The sequence below is a fragment of the Megascapheus bottae genome, chromosome 29, assembly GCF_031878675.1.
Source record: "Megascapheus bottae isolate mThoBot1 chromosome 29, mThoBot2.hap1, whole genome shotgun sequence".
NCBI lineage: Eukaryota > Metazoa > Chordata > Mammalia > Rodentia > Geomyidae > Megascapheus > Megascapheus bottae.
In genome coordinates, this window is record NC_143537.1 from 15,924,020 (window position 1) to 15,951,990 (window position 27,971).

The following is a 27,971-nucleotide window of genomic DNA, read 5'->3' on the forward strand; positions in this document are numbered from 1 at the left end:
ACACACCTGCTTGAGCTTCTGACCTGCAAAAGGCAAAAAAGCTCAGGGACAGCATATCTGAGTTCAAGCCCTACAACTAACATAAAACAAAAATCACAATCCTAACAGGTGTATGTTCTGGTCATGAGTGTCATTTCAAATTCATGGTAATCTGTTGTATAACAAGAGAAAACTAATAACGGACAAGGACTAATCAATAATGTAAATAATTAAATAAAACCAATGCTCTGTACATTTCTGTTTTTATTAATAACAACGAAGGAGGGTGAGGTTTCAATATTTTATTCAAGTTTTATTTTAAGTGTTGTTAATTACAGCCTTTGAAGGGGGAGGACCTAATTCCACACAAAATGGAAGACTCTAAAATGTACTCATTAAACTGCTAAAAAATAAATTGAGTGGTGAAAATACAACAGAACTCCAATTTAGATTTTTAGTGTTGTCACCATGTGATGATTACAATCATACAGGTGTTTTCCAGCGTGTATCTGGAGCTCCTGGAAGCGATTTCAAACTCCGTGCAAGGTCAAAAAGAAAAATCACAACACAAAAAGGAATTATGTCCTGAAATTGTTGGCTTTATCACACCCACCCTCTCCACCCAAAAAATGGCACAAAAAGAAATAGCTAACACACCCTGCTGACTACTTTTGGTTGTAAAAGAGGTTGGATGATGGGCTAGGGTAGAAACTGGGGTATGAAGATCTGTCTAAAAAAGTCCCTTTCAGATGAGTCCGTTACACACCATCAAGCAATGAGAACTTCTCATCAATAAGAGTTAAGGAAAGCAAGGTTTGAATCTCAGGAAGTCACAATTTCATTTGCTGTCTCAATACAGATTAACAAAGGGCCTACAGTTCATTATTAGTTTCCACTTGCAGTAATTCAATTCCTAGATTTAAAAACAAAGAAACGTGGCATCTTTAGAGGGGGCCACTGAGTTCTCCCCTATTCTACAGCTGAAAGGATCTTTTTTGGAATCGGGTTTCCTCTGTAATACCTTAAAGCTGAATCATCTTTATAAATCTGGAGATCTAATGCGATATTTAGCATTCTTGCATCCCACACAGACAACATTAAAAGGTACACTAAATTCTGAAGGTAGCTATGCTGCTTAAAATGAATGATTGTACAGTATTCATTTATGCTTGAAATTCCAGTCCTAGACCAAGCTTGTGGCCACCAGCATTGACATTTTTTCCATCCAGCAGAGCTGACAGTGTCAGTTTGATACCTGCAAGGCAGAAGCCAGAGAATAAAGGAGGAAAGATGGAGGAAAGAAAAGAGACATTAACTCCAAATGCAGAACTTGTTCTAGACTTGATTGGCCAAAGCCAAACTGCTTGATTTTTGTGGTGCTCATTATAAAATACCATCTGACCAGCAGGTGTCCTAGAGGGAATTTATATAATTATCAGTGTTCCATAGAGCAGAGAACCTGCCCAAATCCACTTTGAGGTCTCCCACTTTCCTTTCCCTCTCATTATCTCACTACTACAATTACCCTGTCTATTGCTGGTACCATACAGCTTACTGCTTCCACAGTCATCTCCTGAAAGGAAATTCCAATCCTGAATCAGGCCTCCTGAGGCTTGGCATTCACTGTCCAGAGTGTGCATGTACACATACACTTAATGAATTGGGGTGTAGTTGTAATCTTAATGGGCTGATTCTTCCAAAGGTAGCTTGATTCCAACATCATGTTAATTAACATGGTACCAGGTGGTGGTTCCTCCTAGATCTCTCACACACCATGGACTGGCCTAGCCAGCTGTGCAGAACAGCTACAAACCACTAATCACGATGCTACTTATGAGGATCTATTAAAGATAAAGTATTATATATACTCTGAAAAAAAAATATGAAAGAAAATAGTCCCCTCCCCCCTACCAAAAAAAAATATATGTTCTGGGTGCCAGCCAGTCTTGGCTGTAATCCTAGCTATTCAGGAGGCTGATATCTGAGGATTGAGGTTTGAAGACAGCCCAAGCAGAAAAGTTTGTGAGACTTCTCTCCAATTAAATCACCAGTTAGAACTATGGCTCAAGTGGTAGAGCACCAGTCTTGAGCAAAAGGAGAAGCTCAGGGACAGCAAGCTTGTTCACATGCTGAGTTCAAGCCCTAGGACCATCACAAAATGATAATAATAACAATTTAATGTATTTTAATATATGTGAACTCAGGCTGCTTTTTCTTACTGCTTACTATTTGTCTAAATGTTTTATAATGATGCTACAACTCTTTTATTAACATTTAATTAGAAAACTTGATTTGAATTCCTTTACGAAGCAGGGCATTGGTGGCTCATTCTTATAATCCTAGTTACTCTGGAGGCTGAAATCTGAGGATCCTGGTTCAAAGCCTGCCAAGGCAGGAAAGTCCATGAGACTGTTATCTACAGTTAAATAACCAGAAACTGGGGGCCGGGAGTTTGGCCTAGTGGTAGAGTGCTTGCCTAGCATGCACAAAGACCCGCCTTCGATTCCTCGGTACCACATACATAGAAAAAAAAAAAAGCCAGAAGTGGTGCTGAGGCTCAAGTGGTAGAGCTCTGGCTTTGAGAAAGTCCAAGGACAGTGCTCAGGCCCTGAGCTCAAGCCCAGGACTGGCCAAAAAAAAAAAAAAAAGTCTATCCTGGGTCGGGAGTTTGACCTAGTGGTAGAGTGCTTGCCTGGCATGCACAAAGACCCGGGTTCAATTCCTTGGTACCACATACATAGAAAAAAAAAAGCCAGAAGTGCTATGGCTCAAGTGGTAGAGCTCTAGCCTTGAGAAAACCTAAGGACAGTGGTCAGGCCCCGAGTTCAAGCTCCAAGACTGGCCAAAAAAAAAAAAAAACTGGAAGTGGCTCAAAGTGGCAGAGCACTAACCTTGAACAGAAAGAACTCAAGAACAATACCCAGGCTCTGAGTTCAGGACCCAAGATCGACCAAAAAAAAAAAAAAATCCTTTACAATTGTCCTACCATAGGCATATGTCAGCATAAATCAGCAAGCTAGAACCCTATTTTTAATAAAAACACACAACAGAGAACTGACTTCTCACAGGAATAAAACATACCTGGCTTTAGGGTCTGAGTGTACCCTAATCCAATCAGGCTGGAGTTGTTCACTTTGGCCTAAATAGAAAAAGGGAGAAGTCCAAGTGAAAACATGAAGAGTTTTGAGCTTCCATCTTAAAACTGAGTAACAGCTTTTCTAGTCAAGCAAACTCTAGGCTTCAGAATCAAATTATCTTCCTTCATGGGATTCATTACATTCAATCTGAAAATGTACCAAATGTAAGCACACATTTTCCTGCTGAAATTGTGAACTCTGACACTGGAAACAAAGCTAGGGAAAATAAAGGCTCTTGGCAGGCAGTATCCCCTCTGACTGTTCCAGTTTACTTGTCACAACCAGACAATCAGGTCCCTTCTGCCTGTTATTTTATGTGCCTCATGCTAAGAAGAAAAGTTTAGTTCCCAGGGTAGGGTAGTAGCCTTGAGCTGAAAATCTCAGGGACAACACCCAGGCTGAGTTCAAGGCCCATGACCCACAAAAAAATAAAAAGTGAGAAAGAAAAGTAACAACCTCTTCCAAATGGGATTAAATACAATAATTCTCGTGTAAAAGGCTCCCCACAACACCGGCATCCACAGTAAATACTATTAGTACTAGCATCCAGTCACATTTGGAAGTCTTCACAGTGAGAAAACTCTCTTGAGCAAATCACTGAAAGCTAGAAATCCTCTAAGATGTATGCACCCACCGAGAAGCAGGCGTCAGGGTCGATCTGATACTTGGCTGCTATTCCAAAGCGAGTGTTACTATTCCCGGCTGTCCAGGCAAGATTGACAGCAGTCTCCAACTTCTTGTTCACCTTCTGATAAATGGAGCCGCCAAACTCTGTCCCATCATTCCTGAAAAACAAGACATAGAACAGTCAAATGCTCAGCTGCCCAGAGGAGTGAGACAGAGACCAGGCAGGGTCTAATAAGTCAACCTGATGGCAGAGATGCAGGAAATAAAATAAGCCTAACCCTTGCCAAAATCTTACCAGATTGCACAAATAACTAGATAGCTAAATAAATACAATAAAGTACAGAAGCTTGATGAGAATGAGACAGAGATAAAGCAGAGTTGCAAAGGGTCAGAAAGTCATGGCTTCCTTGAGTACCACTGGGAACACACTACACAGAACCTGAAGTTTGCCTTCTGATGCTCTGGAAAACAGAAGCAGCAAGCTGGGTGCTCATGCTCACACCTATAATACTACCCACACCTACAATCCTAAAAGAAGATCTGAGGATCACAGTTCAAAACCAGCCAGGCAGAAAAGTTTCATTTCCACTTAACCACCAAAATAAGAATACAAAATTTTAGAAGTTGGAAGTAGAGCTGTGCCTGCCATCCTGAATGAAAAAGCTAAAGGAGAACAACCAACCTGAGTTCCAGACCAGCACCAAAAAAGCCCCAAAAACTCAAACTTAAAAAAAGGTCAGAATCAGCTACTCAGGAGGCTGAGATCTGATTATCCTGGTTCAAAGGCAACCCGGGCACAGAAGTCCATGAGACTCATTAACTACCAAAAAATCAAAAGTGACACTGTGCCTCAAAGTAGAGCTAGCCTTGAGCTGAAGAGCTCAGGAACAATGCCCAGGCCCAGAGTTGAGGCCCCATGACCAAAAAAAGGGGGTCAGAATCCAAAGCCAGCAGAAACACAACATTGCTTTCTAGAACCTAGACGCTGTCCATGAGATTATTTTGCTCAAGGCTAGCATTCTACTACCTTGAACCAGATTTTAAAATGATTACTGAGGCTGGGTGCTGCTGGTAGCTCATGCCTACAATCTAAATACTCAAATGGCTGAGACCAAAAACTCAAAGTTCAAAGCCAGCCTGGGCAGGAAAGTCTGTAAGAGTCTCTGATTAACTAGCAGAAAACCAGAAGTAGACCTGTGTCTCAAGGCCTTGTGCAAAAAAAGCTCAGGATAGCCAAGCTGGTAGCTCATGCCTGTAATCCTAGCTACTCAGGAGGCTGAGATCTGAGGATCACAGTGCAAAGCCAGCCCAGGCACTAAAGTCCATGAGATTCTTATCTCCAGTTAACCACCAGAAAACCGGAAGTGGTGCCGTGCTTCAAGGGGTAGGGTGGTAGCTTTGAGCTAAAGAGCTCAGGGACAATGCCTAGGCCCAGAGTTCAAGTCCCACAACTGACAAAACAAAAAAAGCTCAGGGACAGCATCCAGGCCCTGAGTGACAAAAATAAAATAAAAAAATAAAACCATTACCTAATGGTAATAATTTTACCATAACCATTACCAATGGCTCCCTGATCAAGCCACATTACAAACACATGGGCATGCAAATACACACACACACACACACACACACACACACACACTCTGAAATCAGCTTTGTGGACTTATATCCACAGAAGCCTGATCACTCTCCCTACCCTTCTGCCCACCACCACACTGTCCTGTAGCATAGTGCATGTTTGTTTTTTCCTCACATGTAGAAGTTAGATCTAAAATACAAATATACATAACATATACAGAATTATATGCATAGATGCACAAATTTACTAAAGGATGATGTATTTAGGGGATGAGTCTGATAGTGTAACTCTTCAGAACAATTAACTAATTGTTTAAGGAAATGAACAGCAGGAAGCTGAAACATGTTCTGGGGCGGGGTGGGGTACACAAATGGAGGGTAATGGTAAGCAAATTCAGTCATTATATTCCATGTACATTATGTAAAACTTGAACTATGTAAATTGAGAGAATAGATGGTATGGAAAATGATCAGGAAGAACCATGGAAGGGTAATACTAACTCAAGATGCATTGTATTCATAACCTGAATACAGCTAAATTGAAACCGCTGCTTAATAAAAAATAATTATTAGGAAAGCAACAGTGTACAAACTAACACCTTACTGGGCTAAGTTTAAGTCATTTCTTCAGTGACCTCTAGTGGGAAGAATAAAACTTGTAAAGTTGAACCCATAATTGCAACAGGTTAATTTCCTCAATAAATAAAAACAAGATTTTTTTATGTGGTGGAGGTACCATTCCTGGAGCTTGAACTCAGGGCCTTGGCACTGTCCCTGAAGTTGTTCAGGGCTAACACTCTACCACTTGAGTCACTCTTCTGCTTCTAGCATTTTTGTAGTTAAATGGAGATAAGAGTCTGATAGACTACATGCCAGTGCAGGCTTTGAAATGCAGTCCACACATCTCAGCCTCTTGAGCAGCTAGGATTACAAGTAGGAGCCACAGGAGCCTGGCTATTTTTACACCTGAAATATTTATTTTCCTCAGCCTAAAAATCATCACTGTCCCCAAAACTCAACTCTGCTGATAGGGGCTCTCTCCAACCTAACCTGCCATCTGCTTTCTACCATACTGTCCGGCAGGCACTAAACTGTTAAATGTCCCATGGTGCTGAGAAGACCTTTTACACTACACTAATAACCATCTTGTTTGTCTCCCACAAATCTGTTTTGTCAAATCTATTGTACCAGGCAGACAACTACATATACCCAAGTGTCTTGCACCCAGAAAACTGCAGCAAAGGATCACCCCTCTAGGCTCACACCACATGCCTTTGTTGTACTTAACCAGCCATCCCATGTGTACACCATGTTTGTTCCACAGAACAAAAAAACCAAAGACAGACACTATGGGTAGGTAGGTAGGAAGGAAAAACAAAAATGCTCAAAGGCCATTTGGTTCATCCAGCGCCAACAAATTCACATTACAATAATTAGTCATTGAGTTTAGAATAAAGAAAGCTGGGCACCAATGAATGGCTTATGCTTGTAACCCTAGCTACTCAGCAGGCTGAGATGTGAGGATCATGGTTCAAAACCAGTCCATGCAGGAAAGTCTATGAGACTTATCTCCAATTAACTACCAAAACACCAAGAGTGGAGTTGTGGCTCAAGTAATAGAGTGTTAGCCTGGAGCAAAAACATTAAGAGATGAAATAGTGCCCAGGTCCTGAATTCAAGGCTTAGTCCTGGAACAAAATAATAATAACAAAAACAATAGTGAAAAATGGCTCACCTCTTGCATACACTCAGACTCCACACACAGCTACTTACACATTAGTGTGAAGCTGGAATTCATCCGTCTTGTAGCCAACTGCAAAGTTGCTCTGGGTCACTCGGGACTTTGCAGTCTCAAAATTCATCTGGTAACCTGCCAGCCAGCCCTCGTAACCTAGCACCAGGGCACCCCGGATCGAAGGGCCAGCGATGTCAAAGTCCACGTCGCAGCCCAGATTGATGTGCTCACGTTTGTACCCTGTCTTGATTTTAGCATTTTTTTTCCTGAAAGAAAAGTATATTATAATTAGAGGCTACTTCGCTTTGATACAGTCATACCAAGAAATCTGAATTTGTTGATTTGGGATCCCAGTTTGAATATGGGGGATTGGACAGGGCAGGTCAGAGCAGGACCTAGCTCTCTCAAGTAGTTAGAATGTAGTCTCTCCTGACCAAAATAATCTAGCCTGAAGGAAACCACCATCACAAAGTCAGGGAATAGGCAGAGAGGCCTGGAAAATAAGGGCTAAATTCCCCTTTCCCTAGCTACTTAAGAGACTGAGATCTAAAGGTTGTAGTTCAAAGACAACCTGGGCATGAACACTCATGAGATTCTTCTCTCCAATCAACTAGCAAAAAGGGGAAGCAGAGGCATAGTTCAAGTGATAGAGCACCAACCCCTCCTTGAGCTTGGAAACAGCCAGGCAAGAGCACAGAAGTACTGAGTTCAAACAAACAAAACAAACAACAACAACAAAAATATAAAGTAATCAAACATTTTACTCTATCCTACACTAACTATACCTCAAGATAACTAAGTAGTTGATACAAATTTTCTCTTTATTGGACTATTATAGCAATGAAAGAAGGAATTACAAAAGGATAATCATCATTTTGTAATGAATAGTCTCACTCATACAACTCAGTCAGAAGTATACAGCACTCCCTAATCCCTGAGATATATGTTCAGAGCCAGCCTGGGCACAAAAGTCTGTGAGACTCTTATTTCCAATTAATCACCAGAAAACCAGAAGTGGCATTGTTGTCCAAAGTGGTAGAGTGCTAGCCTTGAGACGAAGAGCTCACGGACAGTGCCTACCTAGGCCCAGAGTTCAAGCTCCATGATTGGAAAAGAAAGAAAAAGAAAAGAAAAGAAAAAAGAAAAATTCCAGCCAATCAAAACACTGAAATTCCATCTCACCCCAATCAGAATGTTTATCATCAAGAAAACAAGCAAGGGGCCGGGAGTTTGGCCTAGTGGTTAAAGTGCTTGCCTAGCATGCACGAAGACCCGGGTTCGATTCCTTGGTACCACATACATACAAAAAAGCCGGAAGTGGTGCTGAGGCTCAAGTGGTAGAGCTCTAGCCTTGAGAAAGTCCAAGGCCAGTGTTCAGGCCCTGAGCTCAAGCCCAGGACTGGCAAAAAAAAAAAAAAAAAAAAGAAAGAAAGAAAACAAGCAAGGATGTGGTAAGGAAGGGAGAAAAACCCTTATATACTATAGATGGGAATGTAAATTAATGCAACCACTATGGAAATCAGTATGGAGGCTCATCACAAAACTAAAAATATATCTACCATCTGACTCTCCTATTTTACCACTGGGCATATATTTGAAGGAATATTAAGTCTGCATAGAATAAAAACACCTGCACATCCATGATTACCACAGCAGTACTCACACTAGCCAGGATATGAATCAACCTAAGTGCCAACAACTGATGAACAGATAAAGTGAATGAGAAAAGATATACACAGGATTATTCCATAATAAACAATGGAAAAAAAATTTTGTTTTTCAGGAAAGTGGATGGAACCGGAGATCATCATGTTGAGTTAGATAAACCAGGCTCAGAAAGACAAATATGTCTTCACTCATACACAGAATCTAGACCAGGAAATAATAACAGTAATGATGATAATGACATGATTGTAAAAATAGGACTGCTGAAGGGGACCAAAGGATGAGGTAAGAGAACAATAGAAGGTAGTAGTGAATATGATCAAAGCATATTTATATGTAACATGAATTTGATATATAACATGTGCATAATACAAATATAATGTACTGTATATTCTGTATCATATGAATATAATGTGCACTATATAAGAATGTAATATATATTATATATTACATAATATGAGAATATATATATATACTTCAATAGCAAATGATATCCACTAAAATTGTTAAAAGGAAGAAAAAGAAGATTAAGAAATTGACCAGGTGCTGGTGGTTCACTCCTGGAATCCTGTTCAGGAGGCTGAGATCTGAGGACTGAGGTTCAAAGCCATCCAGGCAGTCCATGAGACTCTTTCTTCAGTGAACCACCATAAAATAAGAAGTGGAGCTGTGACTCAAAGTGGTAGAACACCAGCCCTGAACAAAAGAGCTCAGGGTCAGCAACCCAGGCCCTGAATTCAAGCCCATGACTGACAAAAAAAAAAAGAAAAAGAAAAAAGAAATACTAATATAGATGGGATAAATTTGGTCAAAGTACAGCATATATGTATATATACAAATTCACAATACCCTTTTTGTATGTTAATGCAAGTATGCATGCATGTATGATGCACGCATATATGTATGTATGTATGTGGAGAGAGAGAGATTGAGAATTTTTTTAAAGGAAAGAAAATTTCCAAATCCTGTCTTTATCTGCCCACTCTTTGGTGGAAGGAGGACACTGATTTAGGTATCAAACTGGGTCTAGAGATGATAGAGCTGCTAAGACAGAAAAGAAACCACAAAATACAGAAATCAGATATCTTACAACCACTAGATCAGAAGCTGTTGCCCAACCGCAAGTGTGATCAAGTGGCTTATACTGAGGCAGGTTGCAGAGACTGACCAGTGGTTTGTACTTAGCCGGAGACTGAGCAGTGATTTGTCCTGAGCCAGTTTGCACAATACCTCTCTACCCACAGTCTCTAGGGATCTTGACCAGTGACTCAGGCTCCCCAAGAATAAGGGTTGGGCCATAGCTAAAGCCTTTTTCCAGGTTTCTACTCTTGTTAGCAGAGAGCACCACAGGCACCTTTACTTTCTTAAATATCACTAGGGTTTTTGTTGTTGTTTAAGAGTGCTAATTTGACAAGCACCCAAGAAAGGGGTGACTGATCTGTGATTAACAAGGAAGCAGTAGACACTCAGATTGGGTTCTGGTCCCTAAATAATGTCTGCAGTACTACCCAGATGTGGTCTTTCAGTAGCTTGGTTTTTTCCAGGCAGTACCAGAAAGCCAGTGTTCATTTCTAATTCCCGTCAAGAGCCAACAAAGCTTTCTTCAAATAAACTACATAGTACCCATAACCTTTAGCTTCTTAACTCCATTCTTCAATGGTCTTCTGGACCAAGGAAAAGCAGGCATAAGTTAATCTGATATTCTAAAAACCAAAACCACAGATGAGCTCAAAAAAAAAAAATAGGAGAAAAGAAAGACACTGAGGGCTCATGCCTATAATCCTGGCTATTCGAGTGACTAAGATGTGAAGATCCAGGTCCAAAGCTAACCTTGGGTAGTCAAATCCTTGAAACTTTTATGTCCATTAGCCATCAATACCCTAGAGATAGAAGTATGACTCAAGTGGTTTAACTTTGACCCTGAAAAAAAAAAAAAGCCAAATGAGAGCACAAAACCCTGAGTTCAAACCCCAGTACTGACACATAGACACAAAGCACACTAGATGTCCATCTGTAGAAGCTCCCAACGGCCAAATGTGAACCACAAAATAAATGATATATGTTAATGTTTAATTAATTCATTAATGTTAAGTTAATGTTAAAACTAATAGCCATGAACCTATACTAATATAAATCACTGCTTAAGTAACTGAAAGCCAAGTACTGGTGGCACATGCTTGTAATCCTAGATATCCAGGAGGCTGAGATATGAGGATCACTGTTCAAAGCCAGCCTGGGCACTAAAGAACATGAGACTCTTATCTCCAATTAGACACACAAAAAAGCAAGAAGTGGAGCAAGTGGGAGAGGGATAGCCTTGATCACACAAGTTAAGGGACAGCACCCAGGCCCTGAGTTTAAGCCCCAGGACTGGCACTAAGAAAAAAAGAGAGAAAGCCGAGTGTGGTGGCTCATGCCTGTAATCCTAGCTACTCAGGAAGCTGAGATCTGAGGATCACAGTTCAAAGCCAGCCTGGGCACTAAAGAACATGAGACTCTTATCTCCAATTGATCACCAAAAACTGGGAAGTAGGTCTGTCACTCAAGGGATAGGGTGGTAGCCTTAAGATGAAGAACTCAGGGACAACACCCAGACCCAAAGTTCAAGCCCTATGACCCACACACATAAAAAAAGACAGAGAGACAGAGACAGAGAGTCCACGCGAGCATGTATGTGTGTGTGTGGGGATGGGGGGATCATTTACCAAACCTACTGCAAGCCAGAATTACCAAGCCAACTTTTTATTTGTAAACCAAAGCATGGTAAGAAGTAGAATATTTGCTATCTTAAAATATCTGCCTGGCTGGCACTGGTGGCTCTGACCTATAATCCTATTTATGAGGCTGAGATCTGAGAATCACAGTTCAAAGCCAGCCTGGGAACCAAAAAAGCCGTAAGTGGAGCTGTGGCTCAAAAGGCAGAGTGCTAGCCTTGAGGGGGGTAATAAAAGGCTCAGGGACAGCACCCAGACCCTGAGTTCAAGCCCTAGGACTGTGCCAATAACCAAAAGAAAAAGGAAAAACAAAACAGTATTCCCACTAGGTGTCTACTAAATACAAAAATAATAGCATTTTTACAAAGAGATTTGTAGACATCATTTTACCCAATTGATCAGTCAATAGTGGCAGTGTTGATACATTCTCCCTCTGATAGCATGCACTGAGCACACAATACTTTGACAAATTGCCAACAATGCATAAGCTGAATTTAATCATGAAGAAACATCAGTCTAAGCTAAACTAAAGGACATTCTACAAAACAACTGGCTGTCCTTCAAAACTGTCTGGGTCAGAGCCGAGGGTGTGGGGCAAGGCTAAAGTAAGAGTATTTGCCTAGTAATCACAAGGCTCTCATTCAAATCCCAGTACCACTCCCCTTGAACACACACACATACACACACAGAGCCCAATGTTGATGGCTCACACCTATAATCCTAGCTACTCAGAAGGCTTAGATCTGAGGATTACAGTTTGAAGCCAGCGCAAGCAGGAAAGTCCTTGAGACACTTCTCTCCAATTAACCAGCAAAAAAGCCCAAAGTGGTAGAGTGCCAGTCTTGAGCAAAAAAAGCTCAAGGACAGCACCCAGGCCCTGAGTTCAAGCCCAAGTACCAGCACCTGAGAGAAAGGGGAGAGGGGTTCACTAGTTCACTAGAGCACCCAGAAACGAAATAGACCAAAGTGTTGTTTTGCTTCCTGATCAATAACTAAGCCCTTCAGTCTTGACCACGCACATCACCAGCTGCTCTGCTTGTATGAAATGCAGCATCATTCATGAAATCCTGAAGCCAGCAGCCAGGACCACAAGACAGTATGGACTTTTAGAAAACCTGACTACTTGCCGGGGCTTACCGGCAGCAAATTGGGGTTCCTGAAATAGGGGGCAGGGACTGGAAAAAATAGAAGAGAGACAAACACATCGGGTCCGGGAGGTCTGCCGCCCAGGCAAAAACTGCAGCCTCATTTATTGTCAACTCCAGGCTTATATCCCTTCTTGAAACCAGGAAACTTCCAGCTGTTACATTCATATGGTAAATCTCAGGTCATTTAAACAGAATAAGGCCATAAAACAATAAGACAATAAAGCCATTGTCTGATGCAAATCAAGGTACAATTTGATTCCACTCTGGCTCCCAACATAGGGGAGAGGGGTTCACTAGTTCACTAGAGCACCCAGAAACGAAATAGACCAAAGTGTTGTTTTGCTTCCTGATCAATAAATAAGCCCTTCAGTCTTGACCACGCACATCACCAGCTGCTCTGCTTGTATGAAATGCAGCATCATTCATGAAATCCTGAAGCCAGCAGCCAGGACCACAAGACAGTATGGACTTTTAGAAAACCTGACTAGTCAGGCACTAGTGGCTCAGGCCTGGAATCCTAGCCATCAGGAGACTGAGAACTGAGGATTGCAGTTCAAAACCAGTGAGGGCAGGGAAGTCTATGCGACTCTTAATTCCAATTAACCAGCAGCAAAATGCTAGAAGGGGAACTGTGGCTCAAAGGATAGAGCACTAGCCTTGAGCAAAAAGAGCTCAGGGACAACACCCAGACTCTGAGTTCAAGCCCCAAGACCAGCACACACACACAAAAAAAACCCATTAACAGTTGCATGAATATCTTTCCTAAATTAAGCTGTGCTTGTTGCAACACTGTTCATTAAAGATTGAATGTTTAGGTGTTCTGGGGGTGAAACAAAACCAGAGATCTTGAAGATCCCACTGGAGATCCCACTTTAGACGACATCCACCTCATCCCCAAAACCCTTTATCACTGAGGGTACCCAGAATCCACAGCATCATAGAATGTCCTCATGGAAAAGAGGAGACTCTTACCCAGTGTTGGGTGAAAAGGACGAATCGAAGGTTAGCTTCAGTCCTCGTGCAAGCTAAACAGAAAAGAAAGGAATCAGTAGGGTTAACGAGACCAAGCTCGTGTGAACAGCTCCCCCATGTCTTCTCCTGGGCAGCCTTACCTGATCCTCCACGGTAATCTCCGTGCCTAGTGTGTTGTCAGTGTTCCACCTCTCAGTGAATGTCAGGCCATACTCAGTCCACCTGTACTTGGTTTCCAGGCTGCCATTCACTTTGGTGGTCTCAGTATTGGCTGAGCCTGAGCTTGTAAATTCCTTCAAAGGAGAGAGACAGTTACTGCCTGTAGTACAACCGGCCTTGGCTCCCTACCACTCCAGGCCTTTAGGCATCAGGCAAGTCACTAAGCATTCCCAGGCAAAAGCTACTTCTAGCTAGATGCCAGTGTCTCACCTCCCATAATCCTAGCTTCTCAGGAATTTGAGATCTGAGAATTTGTGGGTTTGAAGCCAGCCTAGATAAAAAAGTCTGTGAGAGTTTTATCTCCAATTGACTACCCAAAAGCTGGAAGTAGAGCTGTGACTCAAAATGGTACAGCCCAGCCTTGGGGAAAAAAAGCTAAAGGATAGTCTCCAGGCCCTGAGTTCAAGCCCCAGCCCATGCATACACATACATACATACACACACACACACACACACATACAAAGTGCTACTTCTACAGTTTACTTTGATATTGAAAATGTGAAAGGGGGTAAAGAAATCTTAGAGGGAGGGCCGGGAGTTTGGCCTTGTGGTAGAGTGCTTGCCTAGCATGCACAAAGATCTGGGTTTGATTCCTCGGTACCACATCCATAGAAAAAAGCCAGAAGTGGTGCTGTGGCTCAAGTGGTAGATCTCTAGCCTTGAGAAAACCCAAGGACAGTAACTAGAATTATAGGCATGAAACACTGGCAGCTGGCCAAAGATGATGTTTTCGTTTTGAATAACACGAGTTCTTTTTTTTTTTTTTTGGCCAGTCCTGGGCCTCAGCTCAGGGCCTGAGCACTGTCCTTGGGCGTTCCTCAAGGCTAGTGTTCTACCCTGAACTACCACACCACTTCTGGCTTTTTCTATATATGTAATACTGAGGAATCAAATCCGGGTCTTTGTGCATGCTAGGCAGGCACTCTACCACTAGGCCAAACTCCCAGCCCAACATGAATTCATTTTAAAATTAGCAACATTTAGCATTGGGCTAGGGTATAGGTCAATGGAACACTACTTGCCTAGTATCCTAGATACAAAGGCTGGGTTTTGGTCCCCAGTACTAAAAGAAAGGAGAGGAAGATGGAGAGGGGAAAGTACAACTTACCAGTCCATTCTCAGACTTTGTTTTCAAGTCAAGTTTTATTAAACCGAATCCTAAAGAAAGAAGAAAACAACTATAAGTGGGTAATTCAAGCCAGGAACAGCATCTCTGCTCCCCTCATGGCTGTTTGGAAATGCTTTCTAAAGGAAGCCCTTGAAGCAGCTCACACCTGTAACTCTTAACTACTCAGGAGGCTGAGATATTAAGGATTCCAGTTCAAAGCCAACCTGGATAGGAATGTCTCAGATTCTTATCTCCAATTAAAAACCAACAACAGGGGCTAGGAGTTTGGCCTAGTGGTAGAGTGCTTGCCTAGCATGCACGAAGACCCAGGTTGGATTCCTCCATACCACATACATAGAAAAAAAGCCAGAAGTGGTACTGTGGCTCAAGTGGTGGAGCTCTAGCCTTGAGAAACCCCAAGGACAGTGCTCAGGCTCTGAGCTCAAACCCAGGACTGGCCAAAAAAAAATCAACAACAATAAGTGGAGATGTGGCTCAAAGTGACAGAACACCAGTCTTGAATCAAAAAATTAAGAAACAGTATTCTGGCCCAGAATTCAAACCCCAGTACTGGCATAAACAGATAGATAAATAAATATTATTTAAGGGCCAGAAATGTGACTTAGTGGTAGAGTGCTTGCCTAGCATGCATGAAGCACTGGGTTCAATTCCTCAGTACCACATAAGTAAAAAGGCCAGAAATAGCATTGTGGCTCAAGTGGTAGAATGCTAGCCTTGAGCAAGAGAAGCCCAGGAACAGTGCCCAGGCCTTGAGTTCAAGCCCCAGGACTGGCAAAAAGAAAAAAGAAAGACAAGTTAATTAAATACACACATTAAAATAAAATAAATCCCTCTACAGTGAGACCTAGGCGCACCCAATGCCTGCAGCTGCCATGAAATAGCAACAGACAGAAAACCAGGCACTGGCTCCACCTAAGCCCTGCCTGTTGCTCCTAGCAGGGCTGGAGATAGGGTGCCTGGCAGCTGGCACACAGTCATTAGCCCTTGTGGGCACATTAGGCTAAATATAGAAGCTGCGCTCCATAGCAGGCCACAAAGCTGCTGAACAGTGTCGACAGAGAGAAAAGAAAATGACAATGTGCACTTTACCCACAGCTGCGCGCCTGCTGCCACCTACTGGTGACACAACCAGCTGCCCAAAGCTGATCCCCATCTCCCCAATATCTGATCTCCCAAATCTACCCCAGGGAAAATAAAAACATCCCCAAACCCATCTGGGTATGGAAGAGCCCAGCCTCCCCTGATGCTTACCGTAACCCTTGGTGAAGACATCCCGGGCAGATTTGCCAAGATCAGCATACGTGGGAGGAACAGCCATCTTCTGCTGCAATAAAAGAACCACCAGAATAAAGGCACTGGTAATTAGGAAAATTAGTTTACCCTCAGTAATGTTTATGAGATACAATTAACAGCCAATAAAAATTATCCACTGAGAATTCCAAGAACCCTAAATTCCCAGATTATGGACAGAGAAGCTCATGCTATCTAGTGGAGGGACAACACCCCCCCCTCTCCCAGAAGGAAGGCTAGAGCTGGAGATACTGAGTTTTTGTTGACAGATCAGCATGACCTTTGACCTCTCTACATGGGCATCTTCAGGCCTTAACATAAACCCAGGACACGGTAAACACCAGAAAACATTTACTGAATGAATTAACTGCCAAAGACATATTCCCATGAGCCAGCTATTTTACTGAAACACAGGACACTTGCCAGTAAAACAGATCATCTTACAAAATGTCGGGCAGCCAACAGAATATGCACTGAAAATACATCAGAACTTTTGAACCTATGATGAGCCAGAATGAATCCAACTTTTCATTAAACTTTTTTTTTTCATTAAACTTTTGTACTTTGAGGAACTCACTTTTAGAGTACCATATTTTCCTCATTGAGCATACAATCAATACTAGTCAGGCAAACTAGTTAGGAGCAGGAATCTACATATTACCAAAAATAAAAAATTAAGCCAGGCCCAGTGGCTCACATCTATAATCTTAGACATTTGTAGGGTTAAGACAGCACCCAGACCTGGAGCTGGGACCTGCAAGCCCAAACCCTGGGACCAGCATAAATAAATAATACATGCTGGATGGCTTACGCCTGTAACCCAGCTACTTAGGAGGTTGAGATCTAAAGACTGTAGTTTGAAGCCAGCATGGGCAGAAAAGTCCCCATGAGACTCTTATCTCCAATTAACCACCAGAAAACCCAAAATGATGTCGTGGCTCAAAGTGCTAGAATGCTAGCCTTGAACTGGAGAATTTAGGGACAGCACCCAGGACCAGAGGTCAAGACCCGCAACCAACAAAAAATAAATAGAATGAAATATGCGTACAGGCAAACAAGCATACAGGAATACATACAGCATAACTTAATTACCACTCTATGGAGAGTTAGTCATACGACATTCACATAAATGGACACACGTTCCTAGAGAGTGGGCAGCTGCTGAGATCAAGTGATCCCAAGAACAACCCCACAACTGGAAGTTGCTTTGTTGACCAAGGCCTTCCCTTCAGACACTGCAGACCAATCTTCAGAAACCCAGGGTATGATGCAAGAGAAGCCACTGTAAACTTCCCTAGGTTAAAACACAAAGCTCTGGTCCAGGCCCCTGTTGCAAACGTCTTGCTCACCTACCCTGTAGAGGAGAGCAGTGAGCTGTTTACTGTGTTCTATTTTTGTTGCTGCTGCTATTTCTTGCACAGGAGCAAGCTGGAACCATGGCTGGGTCAGCCCATATGATGTGGTTAAGGGCATGAGAGGGAACTGAGAAGACCCAATTTAGGGTACTCCTGCTGGCTCAGTCGGGTCTGAGAACACCTGTCCTCCCACTTGATCTTTCCTCCCAAACTACCCCATATAGGCACATGCACCCCAGTTAGACCAGGAAACCATAAGCCAGGTCCTGGAGAAGAGGGCCTCGAAATCACAACGCTGGACTGAAAGCTGAGGTAACACAGCCCAGAAGACTTGCAGAACCTCATGGGCAAATGGCCCAGAACATTCTCTGTCCCTTCTAGGATTAAGTAGCCATTTTGGACACAGCACTTCTCTGTAGTGTTATCCCTCACTGACTCAGCGTGGGGTAAAGCTGGCAGCAATTCTGAGTCTAGTAGGTGTTCTCAAAGCTCAAAAGAAGTTTTGCTCGCCACTGGTTATGTTGTTGTTGCTTTTGTTTTTGTTTGTTTTTTGCCTGTCCTGGAGCTTGGCCTCTGTCTCTGAGCCTCTCAGTACTCAAGGCTAGTGCTTTACCACTTGAGCCACAGTGCCACTTCCAGCTTTTTCTGCTTATGTGGTATGGAGGAATTGAACCCAGAGCTTCATTAATGCTAGGCAAGAACTCTACTACTAAGCCACACCCCCAGCCCTCCTTGCCACTATTTCTATGGCCCCACCAAAGACTCCAGGACCCACCACTGGACACAGAAGCCTTCACATCCAGACTAGTCTCTCCCTTGGAAAAAAAGCAAATGATCCATTGTGTGTGTGTGTGTGTGCGCGCGCGCGCGCGCGTGTGTGTGTGTGTGTGTGTGTGTGTGCGCGTGTGTGTGCGTGTGTGTTTGAATTTAGGCCCTGAACTCTTATCTAGCTTTTTCGCCCAAGGCTGGTGTTCTACCACATTAGCCACAGCTCAACTTCTGCCTTTTTGGTAGTTAATCAGAGAACAGTCTCATAAACCTTCCTCGTTGGGGCTGGCTTTGAGCTGCGATCCTCAGATCTCAATCTCCTGATTACAGTTGTGAGTCACCCGCACCTTAGTAGGGCATTTAACATTCCCTAATGACACTGTCACCACTAATCCTCAAGACCCAATACACCAAGCCACCGTCAAAGAACATTTTCCCTACATCAAACAGCAGCCAGGCCACTAAGGAGATTACTAGCCAAGAGCAGACAAAGGAGTCAGAAGGGCAAAGCTCACACAGGGCCAGACTTTCTGTGGCCATGGGCTTCCTTCCTTGAAGGCCTACTTCACCTCATTTATTTAGTACCAGAACTTACCAGTTCATTAAAACAGTCTTCCCTGCCAGCATTTATGTGAACCATTTGGATGCTGACTTTCTTACATGTGTGTCACCCCCATTTCAGCCCCTAAAACACTGAGAAGGAAACAGAACCTCTTCAGTTCCAGACCTCCGGCAGGTGCAGTGTATACAGGAAAACTGTGCAGGAAATTGAATCCAACTTCTTCCTGGGCCTGAGGCAACCCCCACATTGAGACCAATGCATTCCTGGCCCTGAGCCCAGGCTCCAGTCCACCAAGAGCTTATGGCTGCCCCTTGGACTTTTGGTATGGGCTCTCCCCATTCTCTGTAGCACTTACCCAACAGGATTAAGGAGAGCAGGATTAAGTGGGGTTGGGTTTTTTTTTTTGCTTTGTTTTGGGATAGATAGATAGATAGATAGATAGATAGATAGATAGATAGATAGATATAGGCTTGAATTCAGAGCCTAGTAGCTATACCTTGGCTCAGAGTCTCAGGCTTTCCTGCCTGGGCTGGTTTCAAACCATGATCCTCAGATCTCAGCCTTCTGAGTAGCTAGCATTACAGGTGTAGAGACACCAATTGTAACCTAGTATTGCCTTCTTACAACCACCAACAATTCCCACATGTACCCACTTCACACAGTTCTCAGAGCTGATGCTACAGGAGAAAGGATAATATGCATGGTGTTTCCTCAGGCCAGGGCTACAGGAAAGAGATCCCAGCATGTTTCCTTATCTAACAGAGACAAGATCCAACCCTGGAAGCTGAACTCTGACCTCCTCAGCCCTTCTACCCACCAATCACTCACTGCTTCCGCTGCACTGCTCAGTTGTCCAGGAACAGAGTACCCAGCCCCCACCCTGAGTGCTGAGCATAAAGCAGAGCAGTCTGACAGGAGTCAGGCAGCCTGCCCTGCATAGACAGAAGGCAGAAAGCAGCCTAGAAAGACAGGACTCTAGCTCTCTACCTTAATGAAGGCTTACAGGGCAGGACCTAGGATGGACAGGAAGAGAGGAATGGGCAGGGCCAGACAGAAGAGACCAGCCGATGGTCACTGATGACCTTGACAAGGGTCAGCAAGCCACACCTTGGTCCTCAGCCACAGTCTGCCAGCCTACCTAACCAACCCTACCCTGACTGACCTTGGAACATATTACGCAAACACCACCTCCCTCCCTCCCCCCACACCCAGTTAAAGAATGTAAATCCAGCAATACTGGAAGCTCAAAAGGAAGGGATTGTGTATCAGCCCAGCACGGTCTGCATAACACATTTATATAACCTCTATCCTGGCAAAGGGGGAGAAGGGGGGGTCATATCTTCACTGACTCATTAGCTAGCTACACAGCAGTGACAGCTGTTCGGCTCATTGCGCCCCCAACCCCCTACACCTACCCCACCCACCACATTCCCAAACTCAAAGCCCCTCAAGAGTGTGTCATGAGTAAATCTATTCAAAATGTGAAGAAAGCTCTGAGTATATAAGCCAGGTGCTCTTAACTCGTGCCTATAATTCTAGTAACTCAGGAGGCCGAGACCTGAGGATTGAGGTTCCAAGCCAGTCAGGGCAAAAATGTCTGTGAGACTTTTATCAACAATTAACCCTCAAAAAGCAGAAGTGGAGGTGTGTCATAAATGGTAAGTACCAACCTTGAGTGAAAAAGCTAAGGGAGAGTGGCCTGACCCTGAGTTCAAGCCCCAGTTCACATACACACGCATATAGCTATGTACATAGCACAAAAGCTATGTATATAAAGACACGAAGGCAAGATACATGGTAGGTATCCAATATAAAATACATTCAGTGAGTGAATATTCAAATGAGCATCATAGTATTATTGTAAGCCAAGTATGCTAGTGCTCATCTTTAGTTCCAGCTACTCAGGAAGCTAAGACTGGACAATCTCTTGAACTTATGAATTCAAGACCAATCCATATAGCCAGATACTGTCTGTCTGTCTGTCTAGAGAAAGAGAGAGAGAAGAGAGAGGGAGTAAGGAAGGAAAGAGGGACAGCAAGGAGGGGAGAAAAAGAAAAAAAACTTACATGGAAAAGAAAAGGTAAAGAAACTGATAATATAAGCAGGGAGTGTCGGCTCAGTGGCTCCAGCCTGTAATCCTAGCTACTCAGGAGGCTGAGATCTGAGGATCAAGATTCAAAGCCAGCCCAGGCACAAAAGGATCTGAGATTCTTATTTCCAATTATTCCCTAGGAAAAAAAAAAAACAGGAAGTAGGGCTTGGCTCAAGGGTAGGGCGGTAGTCGTGAGCTGAGAGCACATGGACAACGCCCAGGCCTAGGAGTAGGGTGGTAGCCCTGAGCTGAAGAGCTTTGGGACAGCACCATTTCAAGCCCCATGACACACACAAAAACAAAAAAACTGACTGTGCAGAGGAACAAACAGCAGCAATGCTGAATGGGGACAGGGAGAGAGTCAGAACTAGCACCCCTCTATCCAGACACTGAATTCAATTCAAGCTGCAGGAGAAGCAAACCCCCCCCAAAAAAATGAGACCCTGTATAAAATAAGTGCAGATATGACACACCCACTGTTTTGGAAGGCAACTGCTCATTCATTCATTCTAGTGGCCGTTTCACTCCTAGAAACCTACCCCAATACCAGGACTTTGGGAACCCAAAGACACATAACGGCCTACCTGCTCATCAGTGGGGAAAGAAATGAACAACACTTAAGGTACTCACAGACTAAGGAGGACCATGTGGTTATCCAAAATAAGGGAGAGGCTCCGAATGTGGCCTAGTGGTAGAATGCTTGCCTAGCTGCATGAAGCCCTGGGTTTCTGGGTTTGATTCCTCAGTACCACATAAACAGAAAAATCCAGAAGTGGCGCTGTGGCTCAAGTGACAGAGTGCTAGCCTTGACCAAAAGAAACTTAGGAACAGTGCCAGTCCCAAACCCAAGGGCTAGCCAAACAATTTTTTTAAAAAGGGGAGGGTAAATTTCTATGTATGTGGTAGCACCAAAAGCTATACTTGTGTTACAGTTGACTGAAAACCAAATCACAAGCCAGGCCCCAGTGGCTCATGCCCGTAATCATAGCTAATCAGAGAGGATGAGATCTGAGGATGGTGGTTCAAAGCCAGGCCAGGCAGGACACTTATTTCCAACTAACCAGCAAAAAGCCAGAAGTGGAGTTGGCTCAACTGGTAAGAGTACTAGACTCGAGTGATAAAGTTAAGGGGCAGTGCTCAGACACACACAAACAATCCTAGAAAATTTCTAATCCCCTGTGATTCAAGGAAGCCTTTTTACACACAGTATGGGTTCATAGTGTGACCAGGTAGGGAACAGTGTGGAAAGACCTCTGCTATCTGTGAACTTGGCATTGGCCTCCCCTTCTGCAGAGGGAAGATGATTGAGGAGTTCAAACAAGAATGTAAGTTTTTGTTCTCCTTGATTATTTACATTGTATACATTGATACTTTCTCTAAGAATAGGAAATGTTAAAAACCACATTGTCCCAGAGGGACTGCCAGAAGGATAAGCAACTAGGTAGCTTTCCAGAAACATATTCAAACCAGGCTGCGAAGTGAGGTTTTCACCCATAATCTACAGAGGTGACCTGGGAGTAGCTCACACCTGTAACCCTAGCTACTCAAGAGGCTGAGATCTAAGAATCATGGTTCAAACCCAGCTCTGGCAGGAAAGTCCACGAGACTCTTATCTCCAATAAATACCAGAAATCAGTGGTTCAGAGTGACAGCCTTGAGCACAAAAGCTCGAGGACAGTGTCCAGGCCCTGAGTTCAAGCCCCAAGACTGGCAAAAAAAAAAAAAAAAAACTAACAGCCGGAAACTTAGACCATCATACTTTGCCATCCCAAGATTCCTCTCAAGAAGAGAGAAGTGTGGGAAGGCCTTTGGCCCTACTGTTTTACCAAATCTATTCCAGATGGCTTGCCTATGGGGAAAAAAAGTGTGCCAGCCTATAGAAGGAAGGGGCATCAGACCAGCCAGTGCTAGATTATAGATTAGAGCAAAAGCAACTCTCTACCCCTACAGACCAGGAAAAGCACAGCTCTGAATGCCAGAACACCCTCACAAGCCTCCCTCCCTGAAACACACACACACATTTTCTCCCAAGGCAGAAGCCGAGCCCAGGGTACAGTCACTGATTTCTGATGCTGACAAATCTGATGGCTCTCGGCTGGTGGCAGGTTAGTGTTGCCATTGCAGCTGCCCATCCCCCCCTTCCCCGACAACTCACAACGGGGGGAGGGGGGCAGCCTTGCTTTCCAGGCGTTGCTCCTATTTTAAAACACTCTGGAAGCTGGGCCATCATGGCCTTCCATGAGACTCACAAGAATGTCGTGGACTCAGGGCTGCCTGTCCACCCGAGGGCTACAGGGAGAAAGATTGGGCTGGCAGTTAACACACCAGGGTTTAGGGTTCATATGTAAAAGGACTCCCCTGCCTGACCTCAGGTTCCCTGGAGTCCCTCTGCCTTGCTTGGCCACCTGGGGTTTAACACTGACAGCAATCCAGGAATCAAGAGAACCTGAATCTCAATCCTATCCCACCATTCCAATCACAACCTCTCTGTACCTCCTTTTCCTTCAGCTCTAACACAGGATGGGGCCCCTGGCTCAGTCTTAAGAGGATCATATTGATTCTTCAATAGAGAGTACAGTGCCATTGGGGCTGGGATGGTAGCTTAGTGGTAGAGTGCTTGCCTAACATGCATGAAGCCCTGGGTTTGAGTACTCAGTACCATATAAACAGCAAAACTCAGAAGTGGCTATGTGGCTCAAAAGTGGTAAAGCACTAGCCTTGAGAAGCTCAGGGACAATGCCCAGGCTCTGAGTTCAAGCCCCAGAACTGGCAAAGGAAACAAAGTACAGAGCCATGCATGCTGATACACAACAGATCTGCACACCTACCACATCTTATAGATGTGAAATCAGGTTCTTTTGTGATGTGGGTCTAAAGCTCAAACTCAAGACTTCACCCATGGTAAGCCAGCACCCAACCCCCGAGCCTTCTTTCTGCATATTTCTTATTAGAATAATGGCTGTATATTACTCAAAAGTCACCCTGAACCACAGGGTCCAGAGTCCACCCTGTCCATAAAGAAGCATTGATTGGCTGACTGCTGTCCAGTCAGGTGTTAGAAGAATGCCCCCACCTCAGCACAACTGTCCTCATTTCCTACAGGGCAAATCTACTAAACACTGTCCACTGCCAGCTAGCTAACCCCAGACACCCTGAACCACATCTGATCAGTGTGAAAAAATAACACGCTCCATCTGAGCAGAAACTTCTACTTTCCAAAGGTACTCACAGCCATTAGCTCCTGCAAACAGAGAAGTGACTACAGTGTGAGACTGCCAGTAATAGACTGCCAAGGAGTGCCCAGCCCCAATGCCATCCATTCACCTATCCAACACCTTACTACTGTGCCAAAGCACAGAACTTACATTGCAGTGGCACAGAACATACATCAAAACCCCAGAATGGGCTGTGAGGACTGCGGTGATCATGTTACCATGGCAGAGAAACTGAGTCACAGGAAAGTGATTTAAGTTGTACTAGACAAGTTGGCTCATGGCATAAGTGTTGTAAGCCCAGGATACTCTCTAGGGCTCTTTCCTGCTGACGTGTGGATTAAAAAAAAAAAAAAAAGCTTAGAATTGCCAGGGGCAGGTGGGTGGCTTGCACGTGGAATCCTAGCTACTCAAGAGGCTGAGTTCTGAGGATCGTGATTTACAACCAGCCAGGTAATGGGAGAGTGCCCAGGCCTTGAGTTCAAACCTCAGTACAGGTGTATGGACACACACACAGAGCCTAGAATCCTTATGAGTAAGAAAAAAATGTACCTAGGCCCAACTGAGGACCCCCTTGGCCCCTTTTCTTGGTGGCCACCACAGGAATCTGGGAAGAGTCACCCAAGGCCATAGACCACAGACACACATGGCCTGAGTATGGGGCCTGAACTTCTGGGGCCACCTTCCGGGCTTGGGTGATTCTTGACCACCCAAACATCCACTCAAACATCACACTGTGGAGAACTTCAATAAGTGGAAAGGAGACTAAGGTGCCTTGGGAGCATCTTACTGGTAAAGATGGCATGAGCCAATTATTGCCACCAGGTTAGTCTACACCTGTCCAGTTCCAGTTGGGACCAACTCACTGTCTGGACCCATTCATCCTCCACCAATAATAACCATACCAGACTAGCAGAAATAAAACTAAGAAATCAGCACCAAGCACCCACTCTCTGGGACCAAGCATTTTATTTAGTTGAAGAAAACGCCCGAATGGGGGCTGGGAATGTAGGTTAATGGTAGAGTGCTTGCCTAGCATGCATGAAGCCCTGAGTTGTATTCCTCAGTATCACATAAACAGAAAAGGCTGGAAGTGGTACTGTGGCTCAAGTGATAGAATGCTAGCCTTGAGCAAAAGAAGCTCAGGGATGGGCTGGGAGTTTAGCCTGGTGGTAAGAGTGCTTGCCTGGCATGCATGAAGACCCGGGTTTGATTCCTTGGTACCACATACATAGAAAAAGCCAGAAGTGGTGGCTGAAGTGGTAGAACTCTAGCCTTGAGAAAGCCTAAAGACAGTGTTCAGGCCCTAAGCTCAAGCCCCAAGGACTGGCACCAAAAAAAAAAAACTCAGGGACAGTGCCCAGACCCAAGTCCCAGGACTGATTAAAAAAAAAAAAGGGGGGAAAGAAAGAAAAGGCCAACAGCCAGATGCCAGTGGTTCATGCCTGTAACCTTAGCTACTCAGGAGACTGAGACCTGAGGATCACAGTTCAAACCCAGCTTGAGGGAAGTCTGTGAGACTCTTAGCTCCAAATTAACCAGCAAAAAAGCTCAGGGACAGCACCCTGGCTCAGAGTTCAAGCCTCAGAGTCAGGAATGGAAGGGAGGGAGAGAGGGAGGGAGGGAGAGAGGGAGGGAGGCAGAGAGAGAGGGAGGGAGGGAATGCCCCAACACACCATCAGGAAAGGAAAAAGATGCACAGGCTCAGGGACTCAAATAGGAACCTGTTCACCCACATCACCCCAGAAACATCAGTTGGACAACTTTTCCATGAGACTTGGAAAGTCATGGTATAAAGATACTGTTTAAAGCAGTTATTTCGAGAGAAACCCACTGCTCTAGAACTGTATCTACCAATATAGTCCTCTAAATACTTGTGACTCTCTGCTAGGCAAAGCTCTTTTCTTTACGTGTGTGTGTGTGTGTGTGTGTGTGTTGGTCCTGGCACTTGAACTTGGGCCTGGATGCTGAGCTTTTTTTTTTTTTCAAGGCTGACCCTGGTTAATTTGAAGGTAAGAGTCTCACAGACTTCCCCCCAGCTGGCTTTGAACTCTGATCCTCAGACTGAAGCCTCTGGGGTAGCTAGGATTACAGGCCTAAGCCACCAGTACCCAAGCCAAAGCTACTTTCTGAAACAGAGATGTCTAGGATCAAAGGACTACCACTGCCTATTCAGTAATTCCTCCACTATTTAATGTGATACTATGTATCACCCACTGGAATAGTCAGATTAGCCTTCTGTCAACAAAAAGGGTTGCAAAGAGCTCATTTATACCCAGCCACAGGCCTTTCTGAAGCATCCACTTGTAACAAGCTCCACCCCAGACCCTTGAAGTCAAGGCTGCCAGGGCCGGGGTTCTGAGCCTCTAGGAGTTCAGTGAGAACTACGGGAAAGGCAGGTAGGTGTGTAATCGGTATCAGTTCTATCATCAATCTAAGTTTAGTCCTTCCTCTGCTATCAAAGAGGCTGCAGGGGAAAGATGCCTAGCCTCCACTCTGCTCCCGCATTCAGGGTCTGCACAGGCAAATTCCGCGCCCCAATCTCAGCAGACAGGAATTATGACCCGGAAAGATGCCTGTTATCTGAACGTTCATTCGTAAGGTTAACCAGGACCCAGTAAAGAATCCCTTCCGGGACACCACCGGGAGCAAAAATGGCTGAGGGGGGAGGGGGATGGGCTCCATCGTCCCCAGATGCACCAAGGTAAGTGTCCCCGTTTCCATGGAAGCCGATTGTATGACAGGCACTGTTCCTGTTAATCAGCTCACTTTGAGTCTACCCACTCCCCCCCCCCAAAAAAAAAACCTACCAAGGGAGAAGTATAACTGCTCCCATTTTACAGACAGAGAAAACTGAGGCCTGGTATCTAACTAGCAGTGTGACCTTAGGTAAATCACCAGGGGGTCATTGGCAGGCTCTGAACCAGCCACGTGTGTGAATGAACTGAGCCAGAATCACATCGCTGACCGATGGGGAGGTGAGGAGGTCTCCCTTTTCAGAAGTCACACCTCCTACCAAAGCCCCAAGTCCCGGAGGCCTAAGAGTGGAGGCTTTAGCAGCCCGTTCCGCCCGGGAAGGCGCTGGCACGCGCTTGGAGGTGCTGGGTGCCAGCTTCTGCTTCCCCGCGTGGGCCGACCAGGGCGTGCAAGAGCCCGGGTTGGGGGGGGGGGTACAGCTGGCTGTCAGGGGAGCTCATCCCGGAGGGAGCCAGCTTGGCTAACACGACCCCGCGAGTCCAGCCGAACAAGTGTGGGCAGCTGGAGGGTCCCTACCCAGCCCTGGCGCACAGGGTGCAAGACCAGAGGGCGCCGCCGGGGAAGGTCACCTAGGCGCGCCGGGCCTCCACGCGGCGGCCCGTGCCCTTCCGCCCGCAGGTCCGCACCATTCCTCGCCCCCCCCTCCCCGCCCAGGTGCACCAGCTCCGGGACCTTCGTCCTCGCGATCCTAAGCCTTGGACCCCGGGTCACTCAGCGGCCCGTCCACCAGGCCTTCTGCGCCCGCGTGGATGACCCATCCAAAGGCCTGGTCGAGCTGCCCCTGCTTCTCTCCCAGAGCCCGGGCTCCGAGGCCCTCCAACTTTCCCCCCGGGATCTCCGGGGATCGCCTCCCCCAGAGGCCCCGGTTGGAGGCTCCGGGGCGCAGGCCAGAGCCAAACCGTTTCCAATGCGCCTACCTCGGAGGCGGTGGAGGCCGGAGCAGCGGCAGCTACGGCGGAGGCTGCGGCGAGGAGGAACCCAGGGCGCGGGCCGAGGGAGGGGCGGAGCGCACGGCGGCGGCGCGGACCTGCC

General features: G+C 45.0%; 1 protein-coding gene and 1 long non-coding RNA gene across 3 annotated transcripts in view; one reads left to right on the top strand and one right to left on the bottom strand.

Moving 5' to 3' along the window:
- The window catches only part of LOC150044871 (uncharacterized), a 58,018-nt gene that overhangs the window by 2,996 nt on the left and 27,051 nt on the right, over positions 1 to 27,971 (top strand). For both annotated transcript variants that reach the window (XR_016533115.1, XR_016533114.1), the window contains exon 2: positions 8,840 to 9,006. This is a non-coding gene — a long non-coding RNA (uncharacterized LOC150044871). The remainder of the gene's footprint in view (positions 1 to 8,839; positions 9,007 to 27,971) is intronic.
- Positions 267 to 27,940, bottom strand: Vdac1 (voltage dependent anion channel 1). Its single transcript, XM_090321189.1, has 9 exons — positions 27,857 to 27,940; positions 16,155 to 16,227; positions 14,883 to 14,932; positions 13,696 to 13,848; positions 13,556 to 13,608; positions 7,095 to 7,322; positions 3,751 to 3,901; positions 3,061 to 3,118; positions 267 to 1,234 (listed from the first exon to the last, which is right to left on the bottom strand). Exons 2-9 carry the CDS (start codon positions 16,219 to 16,221, stop codon positions 1,143 to 1,145), a joined length of 852 nt encoding a protein of 283 aa, XP_090177315.1. The 5' UTR covers positions 16,222 to 16,227; positions 27,857 to 27,940; the 3' UTR covers positions 267 to 1,142.